The sequence below is a fragment of the Drosophila suzukii genome, unplaced genomic scaffold (genome assembly GCF_043229965.1).
Source record: "Drosophila suzukii unplaced genomic scaffold, CBGP_Dsuzu_IsoJpt1.0 scf_6, whole genome shotgun sequence".
NCBI lineage: Eukaryota > Metazoa > Arthropoda > Insecta > Diptera > Drosophilidae > Drosophila > Drosophila suzukii.
Window position 1 is genome coordinate 2,599,881 of NW_027255938.1, and position 25,658 is coordinate 2,625,538.

The 25,658-nt window shown below is 43.8% G+C and overlaps 3 protein-coding genes across 3 annotated transcripts in view; 1 reads left to right on the top strand and 2 right to left on the bottom strand.

The window, feature by feature from the left end:
* The first annotated feature begins 1,070 nt into the window (after positions 1-1,070).
* Positions 1,071-25,658, top strand: part of LOC139355003 (uncharacterized) — an 86,502-nt gene continuing 61,914 nt past the window's right edge. The window contains exons 1-3 of the mRNA XM_070999271.1: positions 1,071-1,776; positions 1,829-1,970; positions 11,321-11,728. Of these exons, the coding sequence (XP_070855372.1) occupies positions 1,628-1,776; positions 1,829-1,970; positions 11,321-11,359 (330 nt within the window). The 5' untranslated portion in view covers positions 1,071-1,627 and the 3' untranslated portion in view covers positions 11,360-11,728. The remainder of the gene's footprint in view (positions 1,777-1,828; positions 1,971-11,320; positions 11,729-25,658) is intronic.
* LOC139355038 (uncharacterized) lies at positions 13,947-16,499 on the bottom strand. The gene is made up of 4 exons (XM_070999316.1): positions 15,716-16,499; positions 15,321-15,634; positions 14,129-14,939; positions 13,947-14,047 (listed from the first exon to the last, which is right to left on the bottom strand). The coding sequence occupies exons 1-4, from the start codon at positions 16,497-16,499 to the stop codon at positions 13,947-13,949; spliced, it is 2,010 nt and encodes a 669-aa protein (XP_070855417.1).
* LOC139355039 (uncharacterized) lies at positions 16,988-25,394 on the bottom strand. The gene is made up of 7 exons (XM_070999317.1): positions 25,249-25,394; positions 22,547-22,944; positions 21,641-22,291; positions 20,768-21,202; positions 20,373-20,686; positions 19,843-20,184; positions 16,988-17,110 (listed from the first exon to the last, which is right to left on the bottom strand). Exons 1-7 carry the CDS (start codon positions 25,392-25,394, stop codon positions 16,988-16,990), a joined length of 2,409 nt encoding a protein of 802 aa, XP_070855418.1.

Genomic DNA, 25,658 nt, shown 5'->3' on the forward strand with positions numbered 1-25,658 from the left:
ACAACAGGATCCGCTTTGTCTGTCCTCGGTATTCCACAGGCAACTTGACACATCTCCCAATGCCGTTTGGACCACGGAGAGGTATTTTTGGACGGGCACATCAAACGCTTCAAACAGCTCTCGTCCACCTTTTCTAAACAGGCTGATATTCGCTCCCGTGTCCAGCCATCCCGGCAGCTGTTGGGTCAGGACTCAGACTTAGGCGAATGGTCGAGGGTCTTCCTTTCCATTGCGCTTAACCACGGCAACTATTTCTAGCCTCTGCGCTCGTCGTTTCCGGAATCGATCCTTGGCCTTCTGGACTTTTCTGAACATCAATCTCATGAAGCTCAACTTTTGCTCCTCGAAGATCCGGTTTCTGACCCCCAAGTACCGGCGCATCCGATCTTTCTACGGTAAAGACTTTTACATTAAATTACAGCTATCCTAAAAATGTATCCACAGTCCTAAGTAGGGACATTTACTGCTTCTCGGAACTCCTCTCTGGGCGCATCCTTTTCGGCCTGGGATCGCCCAGTCGATCGTTTTCCGCGCAATCCGGGCAGTTCGGAGTGATGACGTCCGGGTTTCCGCGTACCTAGCAGAAAAGTCTGCTGTCTCGTTCCAATCCGGAGCCTCTTCAGCCTCAGAAAGCACTCCCTCGCTCACCCTGAGTTTGTCCCCGGGGTCAAAGCGCGGTTGCTGCCCATATGAGGTGCGTCCTCGGAGGCCGAAATTGCGTTCGACCTCGATGCAATAAGTCGAAGAATTCCAAATCGGTGACATCATTCGGTCGGAATAGCATTTCGGCCACGATGTTGGCGGATAAATTTTGGGTACACACTATCACAGATGATATTTTTGAAGCAACATATTGATTTGTGTAGACCGATCATCGAATTTGATTTATTTAATCACTGCTTGGATATTGTCAGCATGTCATCCAGGTACACAAAAACGAGGCTGCGCAGACGCTGTTGGATTACTTTATCCATTACTCTACAGAACCTTTTAGCCGAATTACACAGGACGCATATCTAACTAGCTTAAGATCGACTTAAGGTTTTGTAATGGGTAAGCATCTTTTAGTGAGAGTGTATTCAGTTCCCTTACGTCAAAACAGAGCCTATTTAATCCAGGTGTTTCTACTAGCGTCCTTCGGTTATTCCAGGGACTTTCACTTAAATCGATGAGTCCTTTCCGTAGAATTTCGTCTACTTCAGCAAACAGTAATTGTTGTTTTGCCGTAGACACTTGAAAGAATCCTATAAGAACTTCAAAGGAGTATAGGTAATCGATGTGTCAACCCATTGTAGGAAATATTGGTCTGAAATGCTGTGTACCTCCTGATGATTTCATGATCGATTGTGACCTATCTAGCCTCCGCCCAAACTTTGCAAATATTTCTAGGCAACCTTATCTAAATAAACTGACTGATGCTACGGAATTCAAGAGACCCACGATTTCCGTGGATTTTACCAAGACCTGCGCAAAAGGACTTTTATCGCCTCTCACTGTCGGTACTATGGCGAAACCTGTTATTCTTTTTCCGACCTTCCGTTGATAATTACTTTTGGAGAAATGTTCACAAATATTCGGTTCCGACCATCTTATTATATGTATTGGTTTATCCTTGCAAGGCTTTTATATGTTGCTGGAAAGCGGATTGGAGCGTGGTCCCGGGCTTTTGACCAAGCTCCTCCAACCGTTTCCCGCTGGGTATCGTGGACACTTTGGAGAAGCAGAACACCTTGACTACCTCAGAACGCATGTTCTTTTATTCCCTAATTCAAACATGTAAGTGGCTGTTGCTCCTTGATGTAGTCCTTGTGTCTATGCAAAGCCTAAGCTTCCTCCTGTTCCAGAGGTGCGCACTCTACCCTCAGACGATCGTTATACCCCCGGCTATGCTCGAGGTTGCTCGGATGCAGAGCCTACCGGGTCGCCAGTATTTTCTCCGTGTCGTGACATTCATAACGGAGTTGATCCAGGTTAGTAATATATATTGAGTATATAATTTTTGAAAAAAAAACAAGGAAGAACGCTACAGTCGAGTACCTTGACTATCAGATACCCGTTACTCAGCTAAATGGAGATATGCAAGCAGCAAAGCGAGATTAAAATGCGCCACCTACCGGCGGTATACAGATTTAAGCGTTATGGGCGTTAGAGTGGGCGTGGCAAATTTTATCAATCGATAGGTATTAACGAGACCAATACATTTCAGTTAAAATTTTTTATCTAGCATGAAAATTGTGGGCGTCACAGGTTTGGGCGGTTTGTGGGCGTTAAAGTGGGCGTGGCAAACTTTTTTTTAGGTCAATCCATAGGTATTGATGAGAACAATACATTTCAGCTAAAATTTTTATTCTATCATCAAAACTGTAGGAGCCACAGTTTTGGGCGGTTTGTGGACGCTAGAATGGGCACTCTGCTGAAACGCGCTTGCGCTGCGTAAGAAGCTCAGAAATCTGCACGCCAAATTTCAATAGCCTAGCTCTTATAGTTTCCAAGATCTCAGCGTTCATCCGGACAGACAGACGGACAGACGGTCAGACGGACATGGCTAGATCGACTCGGCTAGTGATCCTGATCAAGAATATATATAATTCATGGGGTCGGAAACGCTTCCTTCTGCCTGTTACATACTTTCCGACAAATCTAGTATACCCTTTTACTCTACGAGTAACGGGTATAAAAACAGAATACAAAGTGATGATGTGCTAAACCTTTCAAAAGGGGGGTGCTGACGCGAGAAGTGGTGTAGGTCAAGAACAATGACATATCTTTCGACGGACAACCTTGACAATAAGGGATTGTATTGCACGGCCCGCAACGATCCGTTTGGCACACGAATGTGTGAAGCCTGATCGAATTACGATCAAGCGAAAGCTAAGCTTGTGGGGCAGTGTGGACTGACGAACTTTACGCACTAATATTGTTTTCAAGGCTCTTTAAATATTTTTTCTCGTTATGTTGGATAGCTTAGCCGGTAAAATGGTGCCTGAACATCGGACGCCTCTCCCTCGGCCACATTTTATCTATTTTTAAACCTCTAGCACTTATAGTTTCCCAGATCCCAGAACGGATTTGGCTAGATCGACTTGGCTAGTGACTCTGATAAAAAAGTCGGAGTTGCTTTCTTCTACCTGTTACATACTTTTTCGGGTTACTCTACGGGAAACGGGTGTAATAATTAGAAAATTCAATAGAGTATATTCATACACAAATTCGGCTGCTTACGATTTTTCACTAGCGCCACCTAGGAATGAACGATAGGTGGCGCTTTTTTGGTAGCTGGGCAACGGGTTTCTGATAGTTGGGGCCGTCGTCTATATCGATTTCTCTTATTTTTTCTGCTGACGATAACCTTTGTACTTTATTGGTTAGGCCCAGTATTCAACCTAAAAAAGTGGGCCAAGCAAAAAATTATATTTTCAGCCAATTTACTAATATCCGTGTTCAAAAATTTGGTCACACCGGCTAAAGCCAAATTAACAAATGTAAGGCAATGTAGGATATTGCACTTCTAAAGAGAATATAAATTATTGCTGTAATAGTTGCTTTTGTTATTAACAACATGTTACTGCAAAATTTATCAAGAATGAAAGGCAAAAAGATGCGATGTAATTTTTTTGGGTTATTCCTTTTTTGGCCAAACGGCCAGTGTGGGCGAAATTTGAATTAAATTGAATTTCGACTGAAGATATTTCTGTGACACCCCAAAAAGTAACAGCACCCGGTGGTCAATTAAAAATGATTGTTAACTCAAGAAATGCATTATATGAAATATCGTTTCTTTTGTGAGGCAAAAAGACTGTAGTCAAAAGACCTCAATCAAAATGTACCGTTCTTATACCCCCGCAGAGAGTATAATGATTTCAGTCAGAAGTTTGCAACGCAGTGAAGGAGACGTTTCCGACCCCATAAAGTATATATATTCTTGATCAGCATGACTAGACGAGTCGATTCCGTCCGTTTCTACGCAAGTTTTAAAGCTATCGGGCTGAAACTTTCCCAAAAGTCTTATATCTTTTGCAGGTAGTATATAAGTCGGAACCAGCCGGATCGGCCAACTATATCTTATAGCTCCCAAAGGAATAATCGGGAAAAAAATTTTTTAAAATTATATCTTTGGTGTTTTTTAACATATAGCCTGCTAAGCTTGGAAATAATATTTTTTAATTAGTTTTGAATTTCGAATTAAATTTTATCAAAATCGGACGACTATATCATATAGCTGCCATAGGAACGATCGGAAAATTGGTGGGAAAATAATATGAAACAAATTATAGCTTCGGTGTTTTTTAACATATAACCTTCTACGCTTGGAAATAACATTTTTTAATTAGTTCTGAATTTCGAATTTAATTTTATCAAAATCGGACGACAGCTATATTATGCCATAGGAGCGATCGGAAAATTGGTAGCTTCCGTGTTTTTTAACATATAACCTCCTAAGCTTGAAAATATCATTTTTTAATTAGTTTTGAATTACATTTTATCAAAATCGGATGACTATATCATATAGCTGACATAGGAACGATCGGAAAATTGGTGGGATAATAATATGAAACATATTATAGCTTCGGTGTTTTTTAACATATAACCTTCTACGCTTGCAAATAACATTTTTTAATTAGTTCTGAATTTCGAATTTAATTTTATCATAATCGGACGATTATATTATATAGCTGCCACAGGAACGATCGGAAAATTGGTGGGAAAATAATATGAAACAAATTATATCTTCGGTGATTTCTGACATATTATCTTATACAATTGGGAATATCATTTTATGTATTTTTATACCCGTTACTCGTAGAGTAAAAGGGTATACTAGATTCGTCGGAAAGTATGTAACAGGCAGAAGGAAGAGTTTCCGACCCCATAAAGTATATACACTCTTGATCATGATCACTAGCCGAGTCGATCTAGCCATGTCCGTCTGTCCGACTGACCGTATGAACACTGAGATCTCGGAAACTATAAGAGCTACAATACTGGGATTAGGCATGCAGATTTCGGAGATTCCTGTGCAGCGCATGTTTGTTTCAGCAGAGGGTCACGCCCACTCTAACGCCCAGAAACCGCCCAAAACTGTGGCTCCTACATCCTTTTGATGTTAGAATAAAAAGTAAAATGTATTGTTCTCGTCAATACCAATCGATTGACCCAAAAAAAGTTTGCCACGCCCACTCTAACGCCCACAAACCGCCCAAGTCTGTGGCGCCCACAATTTTTATGCAAGATAATAAATTTTAACTGAAAGGTATTGGTCTGGTCAATACCTATCGATTGATACAAAAAAAAATTTTCCACGCCAACACTAACGCCCATAACGCTTAAATCTGTCTACCGCCGGTGGGTGGCGCATTTCAATCTCGCTTTGCTGCTTGCATATCTTCATTTCCCTTTGGTCCCATTAGCTGATTAACGGGTATCTGATAGTCTAGGTACTCAACTATAGCGTTCTTCCTTGTTAAATTTAATTATTATAACTGTAATTTGTAATTCTTGTTATACCTGTTACTCCTATAGTAATAGGGAATACTAGATTTGTCGGAAAGTATATAGCCGGGAGAAGGAAACGTTTCCGGCCCTATATATTTTCTTGATCAGGATCACTAGACGAGTTGATCTAGCCATGCCCGTCTGTTCGTCCGTATGAACGCTGAGATCTCGGAAACTATAAAGCTAGAAATTTAAGATTTGACATGTAGATTCTTGAGCTTCTTGCGCAGAACATGTTGTCTCAGCAGGGTACCATGCCCACTCTAAGGCCCACAAACGCCCATAACTGCTTGCATATATATATCTCCCTTTGGCCCCTTTAGCTGACTAACGGGAATCAGATAGTCGAGGAACTCGACTAAAGTGCTCTTCTGGTTTTTATTATTAATGTCCACATGCCAAACATTTTTTAATTCGGTCCATTCATTAAAAAGTTATAAGCTATTATTACTTGTATATCTCTTTGTTATGTCCCGTCTTTATTTGTTTATGTACCTTCCCCGCGAACTGAATTCGCCCTAAATGAAAAATGGCCCCGAGGCAACTAGTTTGTACTACTCTTAGTGCATCAACGTTCAACAGTGTACTATCAGGGGTGGGACAGAAATAATTGTAGAGCTTACTCGTGTAAAATTTCAATTGATGCAGATCAGATATTTACGTTGAACGAACGCTTTGCGCCTACGGGCATTTCCCCCAAAAAGTCAATCAAACCAAAAAGCTTTAAGATTATTTCCAACTAGATGGATGGATTCCACACTTAGCAACGCAATTTGTATATAGTTTGTTCAATTTCATTATCGAATCCTAAGAACACACCCAAATAGTATTTTTTTGGTTATTTGTTGGTATTTCTTATTTCTAGTTATTTTATCCAATAGCAACGTTCGTATGCGACAATTTTGTATACTCAATACTCATACCTACTATTGTATACCCTTTACTCAGCTAAGGGGAGTGCGATGAGATTGAGATATGCAAGCAGCAAAGCGACTGTTCGCACACCTCTTTACTTGCTTATACACTTTTAATGGATAGTCCGAATTAAACAATGGCATGCAAACATATATAGTTAATCAAAACAAATCTTCATTTATCCTTCAACAAAATATTTAAAAATGTGGACGATAGACAGGTTACAGGTAATGGGTTTTGAAGTGGACGTGGCACCCAGCTAAAACAAACATGCGCAGCGCAAGAGCCTCAAGTATGCCAACATTCTAGCTTTAATAGTTTTAGAGATCTCTGCGTTCATACGGACGGACAGACAATCGGAAATGGCTACATCGACTCTGCTAGTGATCCTGATTCTAAGGTCGGAAACGCTTCCTTGTACCTGTTACATTCTATTCCTTTACTCTTCGAGTAACGGGAATAAAGAGTAACGAAATAGCAGTTACAGATTCGATTGATATTCCTAGTCCAACATCTTCGTCTGTACACACCTGCCAAGTCCGTCGAGACCAAGTCCCCTTAAAATGGGACAAAGCTGAGAAAGAGTTTGAAGTTTGCCTAGGCACCATACCACCATTACGTTTGAGGGGGCGGAGGAGATTTTGGCAATACCTATTCCCAGCAAACCACCAATCAACGTGACGCCAGGTGACCGAGTGCCTCTTTGTGATACTGATATTTTTGTATTTGAGTGATGTTATTCCGAATCTGGCCTCGCTCTAAAAGAGCGCCTGACGGCTTTAGCACACTCCCAAATTTCCACACAGAACTGGGATTGAACAAAAATAATTTCTTAGAAATTGCAAAAGCGTTTTGTCACGAAGTAAGATCATATGAACTTGGCTCAGGGAAACAAGTGGTGCGTTCCGACACTTTTTTGTTCTCGGGGTTCAAAGTTCGAGTCCTGCCCAAAACACATTGTAAGTTAATTTTTTTCTAATAAGTATATTATACTGAAAATGGCTAGGGAAATATTTAAAATGCTTCCCAAAAACTTTTGACTTACTCTTACCCTTACCCATTCAAGGCATACATAAGTTATACATAAGTTATCGATTTCCACCGCCGTCAAAAAAAATAAAATTGAATAGTACCATGAGATAACATTTAACATTTTTTTTTTGTATAGCCATTTTTTAAGGCGTATATGGCCTAAAATGATCAATTTTTTATAATAGGGCTCAGTTTATTTTTCATAAAATAGTACCTTAAATAATTGATTAAGCAATTATAAGCAATACAATTATTAATTGGTTAGCTCCAACATAAAAAAAAAAGGATTTTAGCTGTAGAACCGGAGAATTATAAGGACTTATACTGGACCTATCTTTCATTCACTATATACTATATACATAAGTATATTGTTTGCTATAAATAGCTCTATCATTTGTTTCACCGATTATATCTGTTCTAAAGGGAATCTTTACATTTTTATTTAATGATCCTTATTAATAATACTAAATATTTCATTCTTCAAATCTTTCCTTTGAACTGCAGACGATATTTTTAAATTAATAATTACTTAGTTGACGGATATTTCAAAGACGGCGTGTTCAGGACTTGTAACTGCCAAACTTTAATTTTTGTAAGGGTATACTAAATTCGTCGGAAAATACGTAACAGTACAGTGCCTACTAAAATAGCAGACAGGTCGGCAATTCGTTTTGTCTTGAGATTGCAAGAGGACTCCTGCTAGTCCGATCGGACAAGCATCTGTGTGTACCTCATGATGTGCTGCAAAGTCATACAGATCTAGAACAGGAACACAGCATAATTTGTCGATTAGCTCGTTAAAAGCTGGTCATTTTCCCAATCAAAACAGTTCTGGTCTGATTTACGCAACAATCGTGTAAGGGGTCTTGTTATTAAGGAGTAGTTTTCAACAAACTTTCGAAAGAAACCCGTTAGACCCAAAAATCGTCTGTCATTCTTTACGTTATTGAAGTTTTTAAAGTTTTTGATAGCGCTCAACTTGCTTTCTCCAGGAGTGATACCATCTTTGTTGACAATATGGCCCAAGAAAAATATTTCTGATTGAAGATACTTGCATTTGTCATAGCGAAGTGTTAAGCCGCTCTCTTTAAGAATTCGAAAGAATTTTTCGAGTCGTTGGATACCCTCATCAAATGTTTGTCTGGGAACTATGACGTCACCTAAATATGCGAGTACCGACGACAGGTCTAAGTGCAAAAGGCTTACGGTAGGGCTTAGTGTAGCACGGAACGTTTGATGTTAAAGTTATTTCCGTTTTGGTTAGAGAACATTTACCGAGCTCATTAGCTTTCTCCGCAAAGCAAGAAGCGTTCCCAATATCAATCCGTTTATAAGTTCGTTTCCAACTGAGGAACGCTCTTCGCTTGTTTGAATTTTTCGAATATTCTCTACGTAACACTCGTTACCGAGGATGATCAATTTGTTTCCATCGCGACAAAAGATATCCTTACCCAAAAGTACATTTTCGGTTATTAGTTTATCTTCTACGACCAAAACTTCCACTTCGTAATCAGAATCGCTGTAAAACACCTACGTTTTCGGCGAATGCCTTACGAATTAGCGTTCGCGTACTGCCTGGATCTACGAATGCGACGGTTTCATTGCCATTTAACTAGATCAATTTGGAGATTTCCGAATCAGAGTTAGGGTCAATTTTATTATTTTTTGGACCTGCTTTTGTGTTATCGGGGCAGCTGGCAGAATCCTGTGTTGTGCGATTGCAGTGCGTGCAACGAGGCTTGCGCTGGGGCTCCGGGCAAGAATAATGTCCAACCTTTTGACAACGGTAGCATTTAACTGATACTTAGACTTTGTCGTTAGAAGGACGTTTTGTAACCAAGGATGAATTCGGCTTATGAACGCTGACGTTAAGATCCCGTTTGTTTGACATTTGACTGGCGTTATGCTTTATGATATTATGCGCTGAGTATGCAAGAATATCGCGTAGAAGTTAGTTACACGAAACATAACTGTTGGATATCTTTCTGTTTAGATCGTAGTCGTTAATCCCGTTGATAATGTGTGTGCATATTGCTGAATCTGGTGGCTCAACCTTTTTACCTAAGGCTAGCATCTTGTAAAAATAATCTGACGGTGACTCGGTGGAATCTCTATGCGTTTTTGACATCTTAAGGTGAACGTCTGCCGGATTGCTGAGACATGGAAAGTCATTTAAAAATCTTGCAGTAAACTTGCGCCATGTTTGAAATATTTGATCCGTAGAGTCTACACAATAACGAGCAGCACCCAGCATCTTTTGTTGAACTGCAAATATTACCTTACGATCATCCCAACGATAAGCGTTACGAAGGGAGTTAACACGCCTTACAAATTGATGTGAGCTCAAGGATTTACCAGACGGTTTGCATTCCGGAAGCAGCGCGACAATATCGCTGATGTTTCCATAGGAGGGATTAAGGTTTTCATTGCCAGTAGGGATCCTGTTATCCAAGTAGCCTGCAAGAGCACACGGATACTTGTTTTACATCGGTTGATGTATTGGAAAAGTACTGTATTGATTAAAATCGTTTCCCGAAGTTACAAAATTTCCAAAGTTTGAGTAAGTGACCGGGATGTTTACGTTTGGCTGTGATGTAGCACAGTCTGCAAATTTCTGTGACGTAGAAAAGTGCACGGTGTGTGGTTGAGTCGGGTAGATAACATTTCGCTGTGACGTAGCAAAGTGCACGTTGTGTAGTTGAGTTGGGTAGATGTCGTTCTGCTGTGACGTAGCAAAGAGCATGTTGTGTGGTTGAATTGGGTAGTTATCGTTCTGCTGTGACGTTGCAAAGAGCATGTTGTGTGGTTTAGTTGGGACATTCGTTAATTTTCGCATATGCAACTCGCTGGATCGAGGGTCGATTTCTTGTTGTTGCCGTTTTTCATCATGCCTCTGACTCATTGTATAGATACCGTTGGCTGGCTGAACTTCGTTTACTGTTGCAGATTTTTCGATTGCTGATGATATTACGGAGGGGTGAAAATATCTCTTCTGAAGCTCTCGGACCGTTTACTCTAGTATTAGTATATAGCCATGAGTTCCTCCTCTTTGTCGCAAGCTTCTCCCGAGATCTGATCGTTCCCTGCGTAAAGTGTTACAATTTTCAAACCAGTCCGTATCCATACATCCGCGTGTGAAATTCTTACAATTTTGTTGACCAGTACGACCCGTTATTACTCCCAATATTGGTGGTAAGATAATTGGGACGTATATTGAGAGAATCTAATCGTAATTCCCGGAAAACAGCAGTGACCAGAGACACGTGCGAATTCTCGGAATTGTCGGAAGTTTTACAGTCCTTCCTCTGCGCACAGCAAGGAGCAGGTGCCGCGGGCAGCGGTTTATTAGCGGAACCATACGTTTCTTCAGCGCCAGGCCAGAATCCCCATTTGAGATTCTCATACCGCACACCGCGTGAAAGGAATTGTTCGTACCCAAAGGTACTCAACATGACCACACCCAACAAATCAAGCAGCAGCCAAGTTGGGAACAGTACCAGGCGCTCAGTAGCACCCACTGCATATGAGAATTGCTGATCAGCATATTATATGTCTCACTAACTCACCGTTTCACCGACTCAACGGCACACTGACCGGCCAATGCAGTCAGCACATTTTGCAGTGTCAGCCAACTACGCAAAGCCAACTACGCAAACTGCTACCATAATCATAATTCCCTGACCAACTTTAGAATATAGCTTACTTCACTAATATTACACTAAACTTCCGTGTTCCAAGTAGTATATAAACATGTTCCAAATGAAGAATAAAACAGTTATCAACACACCTCTTAACTCCGAGGTTCTACTTCCTACATCTGGGAATAGGGCTCGTAATACACTATCTCAACTAGCAGCTAACCACATTAGCTCACCCTCAGCGCAGCTCCAGCATCGCCTGTGGTCCGGCATCGCAGTAACCATCGTTACCATTGCCGCGACGCGATCGTCCTGCCATCAAAGCGTCCCCATGCCAGCGACAAGTGCTCATTACCCCCTTGTCCCGCGGTGTGACCCGGAAGTGTCTACTTCGGTTAGGCACAAACAGGAATCTTTCATCCTTGCCACAACTGGACTATTTTCATCATCGGCAAACCATAAGCAGCTTCAAGGATCGCCGCCGTCAACCCGCGTGAGGTTTTGACCTTACCAAATCCGCCGCCACCATCTACAATTTGGATCACGTTGCGAGTGTGCTTACGACATGTGTGACATATATACACCTAAATTAAACTATTCTACAGCGAACATCGATCGTCATCAGGCCTGCTGACTTTGTTGGAGAGTTCGTAAGTACGGCATAGCCGTAAATCATTTACATTATCACATATATATATTCATTCTTGTCTGAGCCCGCAAACTTTTGGTACAAATATATACATGTAAGTTTTCCCACATTCATGTATTGATAAATATTAAATAAGAATCGTTTGCCCTTTTATAACTTAACGTAATCCGCCTAAGAGCTTTTCTGTAGTTTTTGAAAAAGTTTACCGCATATCGATAAAATATGTAATCAGTTTCGTAATAATTTAACGTAAACTAAATATCCATTTCTTTTCCTATTTTATAATCTCATAATCATATAGAAAGTCGTTTGGCGTTAAGAACGCTTAGTCTTAAGGTTTTAGTGTTAGAATTTGTAGTATTAAGAACCATGAACCATATTATCGTATTTGCCGTATTAAATTAAATTTAAGATGAATTAATTTGTGATCTTTTGAGGGCACCATAGAGGATGTAGCGCAGCCGCTGTTTTAAGGGTGGAGTCTAATTAGACTTCACAGGTACGGTGGGTATAGAAGGTGGCCAATAACATCTGGGCCTCCGTCTTCGATAGGTGCAGTCTCTCGTCCGAATATTAGCCGTTGGGTTAAAATCCTTATCGTTACCATGTATCTGTCTACCATTGTTAGTTTTGTGACACTCTTATTTCATCTTAACACAAACCCACACCCATCTACTTGATCAGGTCAGTCAAAGCGTAGACAGATGTGTTAGGGTGGACTTGCTGTGATCAAGAAGACTCAAAAACATTATCCAATTTATTTATCTATTTATTTCATTTCCGCCAACGGAATTCCTTTACTGGCTACTTGAACATTTCAACAACTTATCTTACGTACTAAAATTCACAAAATAATTGACTAACCTATGCTTAAGATTTGATTTACTTGAGAAGTAGTCCAATTGCATATCAATTGGAAGTGCGTTAGACTCATATAATTTGTATCTAGCCTTGCTCGAATGTCCCAAACTACATCAGTAATGGCACGAATACAACATTTATTTTTTCTGAAGCCAGATTGCTTTTCACTAAGCATGGAATTGATATCCATAAAGGGTTGTACCAGTGCCGCCAGTATATTTACAAAAATTTTTGACAAGAAAGGAAGTAGGGATATGGGTCTGAATTCGGTTTGACTTTTCGGTACAGGGACAATTTTCGCGTACTTCCATGCGGAGGGAAAAGTGGATATGGTAATTGCTGTGTTCATAATGTGTGTAATATGGCTAAGGACTAAAGGTAACAACAACTTTAAAAATTTAGGGCTAATGCCCTTTAGGCCTTCAGCCTTTGAATTTAATGCTAAGTAAACATTCAAGAACATCACATTGTCTAATACACATTAAGCTAAATCTATTATCACAGTCTGGTAGGCATTCAGGTCCTTGTTACATGTAGCTTCAGGTACATCGAGTTGCACAAACTACCTGTACAGATCGTTGACGTCCATTTGGAGTTGGGCCAGCTGCTTGCTTTTACTAATTCCAATGTTTATAAGTTCTCGCCATGTTTTTTAAGGGATAAATTTTTAAAATTGGTCCAATATAACTCACACTTTGCAGATCTGATTATCTGCCGAACATTATCACGCGCCCGAGTGTATTTCAATCTAAAAAAGGCGGGTTTATATCGCTTCCACTTATTGTAGGATGCGTCATGGATCTCAATAATTGTTTTAATGTTATGGGTAAACCAAGGATTTTGCTTTGGATGAATAGTTTTTTCCCTTATTAACACACATTTGTTATAAAGGTTGTTAAGTTGTGACGCCGTGCCGAAAATGCTATGTAAGGCTGACATCGTAAGAGGGGCTCTTGGGAGTAGGTAAACGACTGAAGTTCAAAGATAACAATTTAGCCTTTAATTCATTAGCTTATAATGTGTACACTTCACTCTTGATCATTAATTAACTTTACAAAAATGGGTCGCAATGGACAAAAGGTAAAAGCAGACGATGTTGTTCCGGTCGCTGAAGCTCGTAGTTCTCTTTTTCCTCTCGCAAGCTCTGTAGAGTTGGCAGGGCTATAGCGGCTAAGACAAAGAGAAAGAAAAATGACATACGGATGCAATTGATTACCAAGGGAGCAACAGCTGGTTCATATTAGCATGAGAACGGCAGGCGACAAAGCTTGGAGATGGAGCGTTTTTGACTGCCTGATTTTGTTTTCAGTGTTACAACTCGAACGAGTGAATCCTCTCCAGGATGGAGACTGGTAATTCTACCGAACGTCCATTGCGATGGAGGGCAGTTGATCGTCCTTGATGAGTACTAATTCATTGATCTCAAAATTCTCCCTTTCCTGACTCCATTTTGGGCGCGCTTGAAGATGGGACAGCCAATCCAAGCTCCATTGCGTTCAAAACTGACGGATCAAATTTTGATGAGACAGAAATTGCTCACGGAACGACGAGTTTTGAGGGCGACAATGGGCAGGTGCGAGCAGGGTATCACCAATGAGAAAATGTGCCGGCGTGAGAGCTTCTAAGTCGTCTGGATCAGCTGTTAGCGGACAAAGTGGCCGACAGTTTAGGCAAGCCTCAATCCTGATGAGCACCGTTGCGAGTTCCTCATAAGTTTGCTTGTGACTTCCGACAATCCTTTTTACGTGATGCTTGATGGACTTGACCCCGGCCTCCCAAAGTCCTCCGAAATTGGGGGAGTATGGCGGAGTGAAATGCCAAGTAGGGCACGTAGCGTGGTCGTGATCCGCCTGTGGTGCGCATGCTAATAACTTATTGGCGCCAACGAAATTTGTTCCGTTGTCGCTATACATATGTTGAACTGGTCCTCGGCGACCAGTAAAACGAGAAAATGCTAGTTGGAAGTGTTCCGACGAGAGTCCGGTAACCGCTTCTAGGTGAACTGCCTTCGTAGCCAAGCAGACGAAAATAGCAATGTATCCTTTGTAAGTACTTGTTCCACGAAGCCGTGCTGCCTTGATTTCGATTGCCCCGGTATAATCGACGCCGGTCGCAATGAATGGGCGGTTCGGTGGGTTGACCCTGGGTACCGGCAGGTCGCCCATCAATTGACTTCCGATGCTAGGTGACGCGCGGAAGCACGTGATGCATTTTCGAAGGATTGTTCGGACGGCTTGTCTTACATTTGGAATCCAGAACTTGTACCTCGTGTGGGCTAGAGTAAGATGAGCGCCGCCATGCAGGGTAGCTTGATGGGAGTTCTGAATTACCAGCTCTGTAAAGAAATGACGCTGCGGTAAGATGATTGGATGTTTGCGATCGAAAGAAAGGTTCGAATGTTTGAGACGACCGCGAACGCGTAAGATGCCGTCGTCAAGAAAGGGAGTGAGATTTCCTAGGATGCTCTTCGGAGGCAGAGGATTTTCTGCGATGATTCACGACGTCCAGTATCTCTGGCGACAGCTGACTGTGCGATCTGGTTTTCTTCGATTGAGTGTTGTGACAAAAGCGCAGTATGTATGCAATGACTCGAACTAGTTTGGTGTAAGTCGAAAACCGCTCAATGATATTAATGTCTACTTGGGTGGTGTGCAAACGAATCCGAAAAGATTTTGCTTCTAGGGGCTGCTCATCAAACTTTATGTTCGGTACCTCTGTGTCCGGCCACTCACTGGAGTGTTGCCTAAACCATGATGGTCCGTGCCACCAGAGATCAAAGATGGAGATTTATGATGGGGATAGTCCTCTCGTGGCGCTGTCTTCTGGATTATCCGCCGTGGGAACATGTCTCCATTGGTTTTAATCGCTGTCGTCCAGAATGTAGGCAACGCGATTGGCGACGAACGTTTTCCATCTAGTAACATATCCTTTGATCCAGTGGAGAACGATAGTGGCGTCCGTCCAGTATGTAATGGAGATGGAACCTGGTACTGGGTCGACTCGGAATGTAGGTGTGCCATTGTGACTTCTTTTAGAACTAATTTTGCTGTAATGAGAATAGGAGCGATTAATCCTAAGGGGTCGAAAAGTCCAGCGATGCTCGAAAGAATTTCTCTTTTGGTTGAACCCGTGGGAATGCTCGCTTGCAATTTGTAGGTGAAACAGTCTTGGTTAGGTAACCAATGCATTCCTAAGGTTTTGACTGTATAAGAGCTGTCGCAGCTTTGAGAAGTTTGATTGCATCGGTTTGATGAAGGAATGCTGTCTAGGAGCGCTATGTCGTTGCTAGATAGTGTGATCACCAGAAAGAATATCGTATCCGCCACTGGATAATTTTCGCGTTCATCTTCTGCAAGTTGAGGAATGACTCTGATGGCGGTGAATGGTGCAGAAGCGGTACCGAAAGTTACAGTTGACAGACAATATTCCTTGATGTTTCCATCCGCCTCCCGCCATAAAATCCGCTGGTACTGCATATCGTCCGGATGTACGTCGATGCAACGGTACATGCGCTGGATGTCGGCGGTGAAAACATGTCGGCACTGTCTCCAATTCAGCAACACTGCAGGGAGATCATTTTGTAGAGTGGGTCCTATGGACAATACATCGTTTAGAGATCGACCGTTTGAGGTCTTTGCCGATGCGACGAAAACACTGCGCTGTTTGGTGGTGAAACTGTCTTCTTTATAGACAGCGTGATGAGGAAGAACGCAGGATTCAACCCGACAGGGTTTTGTGGAGGTACTGACTGTTGATCTCTCACTAGAGACTGCTGGTGTGATTTGTCCCAATTCAAAATATTCTTCGATTCCCTCCTTGTAACGAATCAATTTGTCTGGATCCCGTTGATAACGTCGCTCTAATTGAAGAAACCTGTTTAAAGCGACTTGATGCGATTTTCCTAGGGCCATTGTGGGATCGAAATGCCATTTGAAAGGCAGTCTTACCATAAAACTACCGTTTGGTTGATGTGTGTGCGTTTCCTTTAAGAAGGACTCACACCACCGCTCTTCGTCAGATTGAAGTGATCGGCTTGGGACAGATTCTATTTCGCAAAAATTCTTCAAAAGCGATTCCGTGTCAAGCGTGGTTTGATGACAGCAAATATTAAGTGTGTGGATTGATTCCTGGAACTTGCCGAGTATCATCCAACCTAAGTGAGAATTTTGTGCAATAGGTTCGTATGGATTTCCGATTCGGGTTCCCGGAAGGATAAGACCCGCCATGAGGTCGGCTCCGATGATGAGATCTATGCGTTTCGAGCGATAGTATAAAGGATCCGAGAGCTGGAGTCCGTTGATGTGTTTCCAGTTTTGAGGCGAAAACGATTGGTTTGGTAGATGTGAGGTCAGCGAGTTCATAACGTACGCAGAGTCGACATCTAGATTGAACGTTGGGATTAGCGACGTTCGGATGCAGCATCTTGCCGTAAAGTTGCACCGTTGACCATTAGTTTGGCCGACGCCGGCGATCGAAGCGCGGATTCTGCATCGTGGAAGCTGGAGAGCTTGGACGGTATGCTCTGAAATTATTGTAGCTTCCGACCCCTGATCGATGAGGGCAGTTATTGTTGCTTGAGCGCCGCTCTGGGGGTGGCAGACAATAATCCGTGCGGTAGCTAGCAAGATATTCTGTCGCGTTGCATGGGTGGCTGTGGAAGAATAACATTGGAGGTTTGGATTAGCAAGGGGGCTAACTGGTGAGGTGTTCATAATCGAAGCGATATGTGGTTGACTGGATGATACGGTCGGCGAGTAAGGTTGGGATGCTTGAGTGATGCTTGGCGCTGCTGCCGGATGAAGTAGAGAATGGTGGCGTTATCCACAGTGGTAGCAATTCTTTACACTTGAACAGCGGGCAAGCAAGTGCGATTTGCTCAGGCAGTTGAGGCATAGGTTTGACTTACTCACGACCTCCTTACGTTGGTAGCAATCCAAGCTTAGGAATCGCGGACATCTTCGAAGGATATGATTACCATTGCAGTGTGGGCAACGAAGCACAGGGGGGCTTGGTTGCGCATGGGTGTTATGAACCGAGATACGTTTTGTGGTGTGATGATCCAGTGATGATCCAGATTTGTTGGTGCCCGAACAGTTTCTATTTTCAATGGCGTCCAGGGTGATTAACCGGTTGTTGAGAAACTGTTCGAGATCCTTGTACGAGGGAATGTGGCGAGATGATGTTCCCAGGCGGAGTGCGTTTCTTTCGGTAATTTTGCAGTCAAATAATGGGCGAACCAGTGATCCCCGTCCTGCAGCGACGCGTTGAGGGTGTTACAGGCGGCTGCGCAGACGTTGACTGCACTGATCATAGATCGAATATCATCGGGCTTCTTTTTGCTTAGGCTTGGCAATTAGTGTGTCCCATGCCACCGTATAGTTAGCGGCCGTTAAAGGAATTTGACGAATATCGCAATCTCGACCAGCTGGCAAAGATTCCTTGAGGAAATGAAACCGTTGAATATTGTCCAGCCGCTTATTTTGATAAATTAACCGAGTGAAGACGTCATAATATTCTGGCCAGTCCACGCAGTTTCCGCTAAACTTGGGCACTGGCCCGTCAAAACTTACGGCGATCTTCTTGGCGTGATGGTCCGTTTTGGCATATCCCTCGGTGCAGATGATAACTTGATGGGTGGTCTCAAAAGGCGCATTTTAATTCTCGATTTGCTGCAGGCGCTTCATATATTAGCTTTCCCTTTTTTCGAGACGCAGAATCCTTCTTATAGTTCTGCTAGGTTAGGTTAGGTTAGGTTAGGGCGGCTGTCGGACTATAGTCCGACACACTTAGACCTCAGTGGGTCCGTTGTGATACCGCATGATCTCGTTTCTTCCTTCTCTAGGGTCCCGTTTCTAGTAGTTTCAGCGTGTGTTAAGCTGATCAGCATGTCTTCCACCCGGAAGATTTAATAAAGGCACTTATGCTTTTGAGATTAATCTCCGATATTTCGGTAAGATCGTCGATGAAGGGGCTTCCTAAGTGTTTCAGTCTGAGTCTGCATAGGGCTGGGCAGAAGCAAGTAAGGTGTTCTACCGTTTCCACTTCTTCCTCATCCCTACAGCTTCTGCAGAAATCATTTTGCGGGGCTTTTAGCCTGCCGGCATGCGCGCCAACAAGCCAGTGGCCTGTAAGAGCTCGGATCAACATGCCACACTCTGTGCGGCTGAGCTTGAGTAACTCCGAGGTTTTCTTGTTGTCTATCACAGGCCATGTCTGGTGAGAGATGCGACACTGTGGTGCGTTTTGCCAATGGGTGTTGGCTAGTGTGTTGAAGTGGTTTTTTATGTTTAGCTTGCAAGTAGCCATGGGCATACCGACATTTTCCTCTCCTGGTAGGAGAGGCTTGGTGGTGCCCTGCCTGGCTAATTCGTTCGCTATGCAGTTGCCTACGAAGTCCCGGTGACCCGGAACCCATATAAGGCTGATAGTAAACTGATTTGCCATCTCGTGGAGAGATCTGCGACAGTCTGCTATTGTACGAGAGTTGGTGTTTGTCGAGTAGATCGACTTAATAGCCGCTTGGCTGTCACTATATATGTTTAGATGTCCTCTCAGGAGGCTAAGGTTCCCTAAACAGGTTAGTGCTTATTTTATAGCGTGGACCTCCGCCTGAAAGACGCAACAGTGGTTCGGGAGCCTGAATGACTTCCTGATATCTAATTGTTCGGAGTATACACCTCCGCCGACTTGTCCTTCTAATTTGGAGCCATCTGTACAGAAACAGATTGCGTCCGTCGTGCCCGGTCGGCCCTGTTCCCATTCCTCTCTATCAGGAATCAGGGCCTCAAAGGGTGTGTGACTATATTCAATAGATCTGCATAGATCCGAGATTTTCGGAATCGATTTATCATGCTGGAGGATTTTAGCATGGCCATGTAACTGGGCTTTCCACTGCCCTGTGTCCCTCAGTCGAATAGCTGCCGATTTGGCCCTTTCCATGCCTGCTAAGTCCAGGCTAGGGAGGTTCAAGATCGCATTCAGCGCTTCATTCGGGGTGGTTCGAAGGGCTCCACTAATACACAAAGCCGCCATTCGCTGTACTTTGTTTAGAGGAGTCAGTATGCATTGCGATGTATCCCTTGCTGCCTTGATTTCGATTGCCCCGGTATAATCGACGCCGGTCGCAATGAATGGGCGGTTCGGTGGGTTGACCCTGGGTACCGGCAGGTCGCCCATCAATTGACTTCCGATGCTAGGTGACGCGCGGAAGCACGTGATGCATTTTCGAAGGATTGTTCGGACGGCTTGTCTTACATTTGGAATCCAGAACTTGTACCTCGTGTGGGCTAGAGTAAGATGAGCGCCGCCATGCAGGGTAGCTTGATGGGAGTTCTGAATTACCAGCTCTGTAAAGAAATGACGCTGCGGTAAGATGATTGGATGTTTGCGATCGAAAGAAAGGTTCGAATGTTTGAGACGACCGCGAACGCGTAAGATGCCGTCGTCAAGAAAGGGAGTGAGATTTCCTAGGATGCTCTTCGGAGGCAGAGGATTTTCTGCGATGATCGCGTGTATGTCGGATTGAAAGGTTTCGGCTTGTACTATTTTCACGACGTCCAGTATCTCTGGCGACAGCTGACTGTGCGATCTGGTTTTCTTCGATTGAGTGTTGTGACAAAAGCGCAGTATGTATGCAATGACTCGAACGAGTTTGGTGTAAGTCGAAAACCGCTCAATGATATTAATGTCTACTTGGGTGGTGTGCAAACGAATCCGAAAAGATTTTGCTTCTAGGGGCTGCTCATCAAACCTTATGTTCGGTACCTCTGTGTCCGGCCACTCACTTTAGTGTTGCCTAAACCATGATGGTCCGTGCCACCAGAGATCAAAGATGGAGATTTATGATGGGGATAGTCCTCTCGTGGCGCTGTCTTCTGGATTATCCGCCGTGGGAGCATGTCTCCATTGGTTTTAATCGCTGTCGTCCAGAATGTAGGCAACGCGATTGGCGACGAACGTTTTCCATCTAGTAACATATCCTTTGATCCAGTGGAGAACGATAGTGGCGTCCGTCCAGTATGTAATGGAGATGGAACCTGGTACTGGGTCGACTCGGAATGTAGGTGTGCCATTGTGACTTCTTTTAGAACTAATTTTGCTGTAATGAGAATAGGAGCGATTAATCCTAAGGGGTCGAAAAGTCCAGCGATGCTCGAAAGAATTTCTCTTTAGGTTGAACCCGTGGGAATGCTCGCTTGCAATTTGTAGGTGAAACAGTCTTGGTTAGGTAACCAATGCATTCCTAAGGTTTTGACTGTATAAGAGCTGTCGCAGCTTTGAGAAGTTTGATTGCATCGGTTTGATGAAGGAATGCTGTCTAGGAGCGCTATGTCGTTGCTAGATAGTGTGATCACCAGAAAGAATATCGTATCCGCCACTGGATAATTTTCGCGTTCATCTTCTGCAAGTTGAGGAATGACTCTGATGGCGGTGAATGGTGCAGAAGCGGTACCGAAAGTTACAGTTGACAGACAATATTCCTTGATGTTTCCATCCGCCTCCCGCCATAAAATCCGCTGGTACTGCATATCGTCCGGATGTACGTCGATGCAACGGTACATGCGCTGGATGTCGGCGGTGAAAACATGTCGGCACTGTCTCCAATTCAGCAACACTGCAGGGAGATCAATTTGTAGAGTGGGTCCTATGGACAATACATCGTTTAGAGATCGACCGTTTGAGGTCTTTGCCGATGCGACGAAAACACTGCGCTGTTTGGTGGTGAAACTGTCTTCTTTATAGACAGCGTGATGAGGAAGAACGCAGGATTCAACCCGACAGGGTTTTGTGGAGGTACTGACTGTTGATCTCTCACTAGAGACTGCTGGTGTGATTTGTCCCAATTCAAAATATTCTTCGATTCCCTCCTTGTAACGAATCAATTTGTCTGGATCCCGTTGATAACGTCGCTCTAATTGAAGAAACCTGTTTAAAGCGACTTGATGCGATTTTCCTAGGGCCATTGTGGGATCGAAATGCCATTTGAAAGGCAGTCTTACCATAAAACTACCGTTTGGTTGATGTGTGTGCGTTTCCTTTAAGAAGGACTCACACCACCGCTCTTCGTCAGATTGAAGTGATCGGCTTGGGACAGATTCTATTTCGCAAAAATTCTTCAAAAGCGATTCCGTGTCAAGCGTGGTTTGATGACAGCAAATATTAAGTGTGTGGATTGATTCCTGGAACTTGCCGAGTATCATCCAACCTAAGTGAGAATTTTGTGCAATAGGTTCGTATGGATTTCCGATTCGGGTTCCCGGAAGGATAAGACCCGCCATGAGGTCGGCTCCGATGATGAGATCTATGCGTTTCGAGCGATAGTATAAAGGATCCGAGAGCTGGAGTCCGTTGATGTGTTTCCAGTTTTGAGGCGAAAACGATTGGTTTGGTAGATGTGAGGTCAGCGAGTTCATAACGTACGCAGAGTCGACATCTAGATTGAACGTTGGGATTAGCGACGTTCGGATGCAGCATCTTGCCGTAAAGTTGCACCGTTGACCATTAGTTTGGCCGACGCCGGCGATCGAAGCGCGGATTCTGCATCGTGGAAGCTGGAGAGCTTGGACGGTATGCTCTGAGATTATTGTAGCTTCCGACCCCTGATCGATGAGGGCAGTTATTGTTGCTTGAGCGCCGCTCTGGGGGTGGCAGACAATAATCCGTGCGGTAGCTAGCAAGATATTCTGTCGCGTTGCATGGGTGGCTGTGGAAGAATAACATTGGAGGTTTGGATTAGCAAGGGGGCTAACTGGTGAGGTGTTCATAATCGAAGCGATATGTGGTTGACTGGATGATACGGTCGGCGAGTAAGGTTGGGATGCTTGAGTGATGCTTGGCGCTGCTGCCGGATGAAGTAGAGAATGGTGGCGTTATCCACAGTGGTAGCAATTCTTTACACTTGAACAGCGGGCAAGCAAGTGCGATTTGCTCAGGCAGTTGAGGCATAGGTTTGACTTACTCACGACCTCCTTACGTTGGTAGCAATCCAAGCTTAGGAATCGCGGACATCTTCGAAGGATATGATTACCATTGCAGTGTGGGCAACGAAGCACAGGGGGGCTTGGTTGCGCATGGGTGTTATGAACCGAGATACGTTTTGTGGTGTGATGATCCAGTGATGATCCAGATTTGTTGGTGCCCGAACAGTTTCTATTTTCAATGGCGTCCAGGGTGATTAACCGATTGTTGAGAAACTGTTCGAGATCCTTGTACGAGGGAATGTGTACGAGATGATGTTCCCGGGCGGAGTGCGTTTCTTTCGGTAATTTTGCAGTCAAATAATGGGCGAACCAGTGATCCCCGTCCTGCAGCGACGCGTTGAGGGTGTTACAGGCGGCTGCGCAGACGTTGACTGCACTGATCATAGATCGAATATCATCGGGCTTCTTTTTGCTTAGGCTTGGCAATTAGTGTGTCTCATGCCACCGTATAGTTAGCGGCCGTTAAAGGAATTTGACGAATATCGCAATCTCGACCAGCTGGCAAAGATTCCTTGAGGAAATGAAACCGTTGAATATTGTCCAGCCGCTTATTTTGATAAATTAACCGAGTGAAGACGTCATAATATTCTGGCCAGTCCACGCAGTTTCCGCTAAACTTGGGCACTGGCCCGTCAAAACTTACGGCGATCTTCTTGGCGTGATGGTCCGTTTTGGCATATCCCTCGGTGCAGATGATAACTTGATGGGTGGTCTCAAAAGCCGCATTTTAATTCTCGATTTGATGCAGGCGCTTCATATATTAGCTTTCCCTTTTTTCGAGACGCAGAATCCTTCTTATAGTTCTGCTAGGTTAGGTTAGGTTTGGTTAGGGCGGCTGTCGGACTATAGTCCGACACACTTAGACCTCAGTGGGTCCGTTGTGATACCGCATGATCTCGTTTCTTCCTTCTCTAGGGTCCCGTTTCTAGTAGTTTCAGCGTGTGTTAAGCTGATCAGCATGTCTTCCACCCGGAAGATTTAATAAAGGCACTTATGCTTTTGAGATTAATCTCCGATATTTCGGTAAGATCGTCGATGAAGGGGCTTCCTAAGTGTTTCAGTCTGAGTCTGCATAGGGCTGGGCAGATGCAGAGAAGGTGTTCTACCGTTTCCACTTCTTCCTCATCCCTACAGCTTCTGCAGAAATCATTTTGCGGGGCTTTTAGCCTGCCGGCATGCGCGCCGACAAGCCAGTGGCCTGTAAGAGCTCGGATCAACATGCCACACTCTGTGCGGCTGAGCTTGAGTAACTCCGAGGTTTTCTTGTTGTCTATCACAGGCCATGTCTGGTGAGAGATGCGACACTGTGGTGCGTTTTGCCAATGGGTGTTGGCTAGTGTGTTGAAGTGGTTTTTTATGTTTAGCTTGCAAGTAGCCATGGGCATACCGACATTTTCCTCTCCTGGTAGGAGAGGCTTGGTGGTGCCCTGCCTGGCTAATTCGTTCGCTATGCAGTTGCCTACGATGTCCCGGTGACCCGGAACCCATATTAGGCTGATAGTAAACTGATTTGCCATCTCGTGGAGAGATCTGCGACAGTTTGCTATTGTACGAGAGTTGGTGTTTGTCGAGTAGATCGACTTTATAGCCGCTTGGCTGTCGCTATATATGTTTAGATGTCCTCTCAGGAGGCTAAGGTTCCCTAAACAGGTTAGTGCTTATTTTATAGCGTGGACCTCCGCCTGAAAGACGCTACAGTGGTTCGGGAGCCTGAATGACTTCCTGATATCTAATTGTTCGGAGTGTACACCTCCGCCAACGTGTCCTTCTAATTTGGAGCCATCTGTATAGAAACAGATTGCGTCCGTCGTGCCCGGTCGGCCCTGCTCCCATTCCTCTCTATCAGGAATCAGGGCCTCAAAGGGTGTGTGACTATATTCAATGGATTTGCATAGATCCGTGATCTTCGGAATCGATTTATCATTCTGGAGAATTTTAGCATGGCCATAAGTTTGGGCTTTCCACTGCCCTGTGTCCCCCAGTCGATTAGCTGCCGATTTGGCCCTTTCCATGCCTGCTAAGTCCAGGCTAGGGAGGTTCAAGATCGCATTCAGCGCTTAATTCGGGGTGGTTCGAAGGGCTCCACTAATACACAAAGCCGCCATTCGCTGTACTTAGTTTAGAGGAGTTCATTCCGTACAGTAGGATTGGTTTGACTACCGCTGTGTATATCCAGTTGACTATTCTAGGGGACATGCCCCATCTTACCCCAATTGCTTTTTTTACAGAAGTAAAGTGCAATGGTCGCTTTTTTGGTTCTCCCTTGGTTGCCACATTTGAGGCGCTTATCTAGTACTAACCCCAAGTACCTGGCGTGATCGCTAAAAGAGAGATTACAATTGTTTAGAATGGGTGGGTTAAGTTGTGGAATTTTGTACCTATTTGTAAATAGAACAAGTTCCATTTTCGAGGGATTTACCCCGAGTCCGTTCGCTATCGTCCATTACGATAGTATTTTAAATTTAGAGGTCATAAGATCGCAAAGTGTTTGTGGATATTTTCCATTAAAGATGATGGCGACGTTGTCTGCGTATGCCACGACCTTACAACCTTCTCCTTCCAGAATCCGCAGTAGTTTATTTACTGCGATATTCCTCCTTGCGGGGTGCCTCTGTCTAGTCTGGGTTGAGGTCCCTAGTGTGGCTGTGACCATTCTGCTTATTAGAAATTTATCATCAACCCCACCATTGGCGGCTCAACCCCTAGTTCTGTAAAAGATTCCGTTATGGCAATGGGAAGCACGTTATTGAAGGCTCCCTCTATGTCCAGGAAGGCGATCGGTGTGTATTCCTTAATGCTGATTGATTTCTCGATGCTGCTAGCCATCAAGTGTAACACCAATTCGGTTGACTTACCTTTGGTGTAAGCGTGCTGTGCTTCTGATATTTGTGTCGGGTCTACGGTGGCCCTTATGTGTAGGCTTATCATTCTTTCAAAGCCCTTAAGCAGGAATGATGTTAGGCTTATTGGTCTAAAATCCTTTTGTATGGTTTGAAACTATAAATGGACCATTTCATGTTGCGGTCTGATAGGAGTGGATCTATTTCGATTCCCTCTCCTGTTCCTCTTTCAGGTGGATGACCTGCTTGT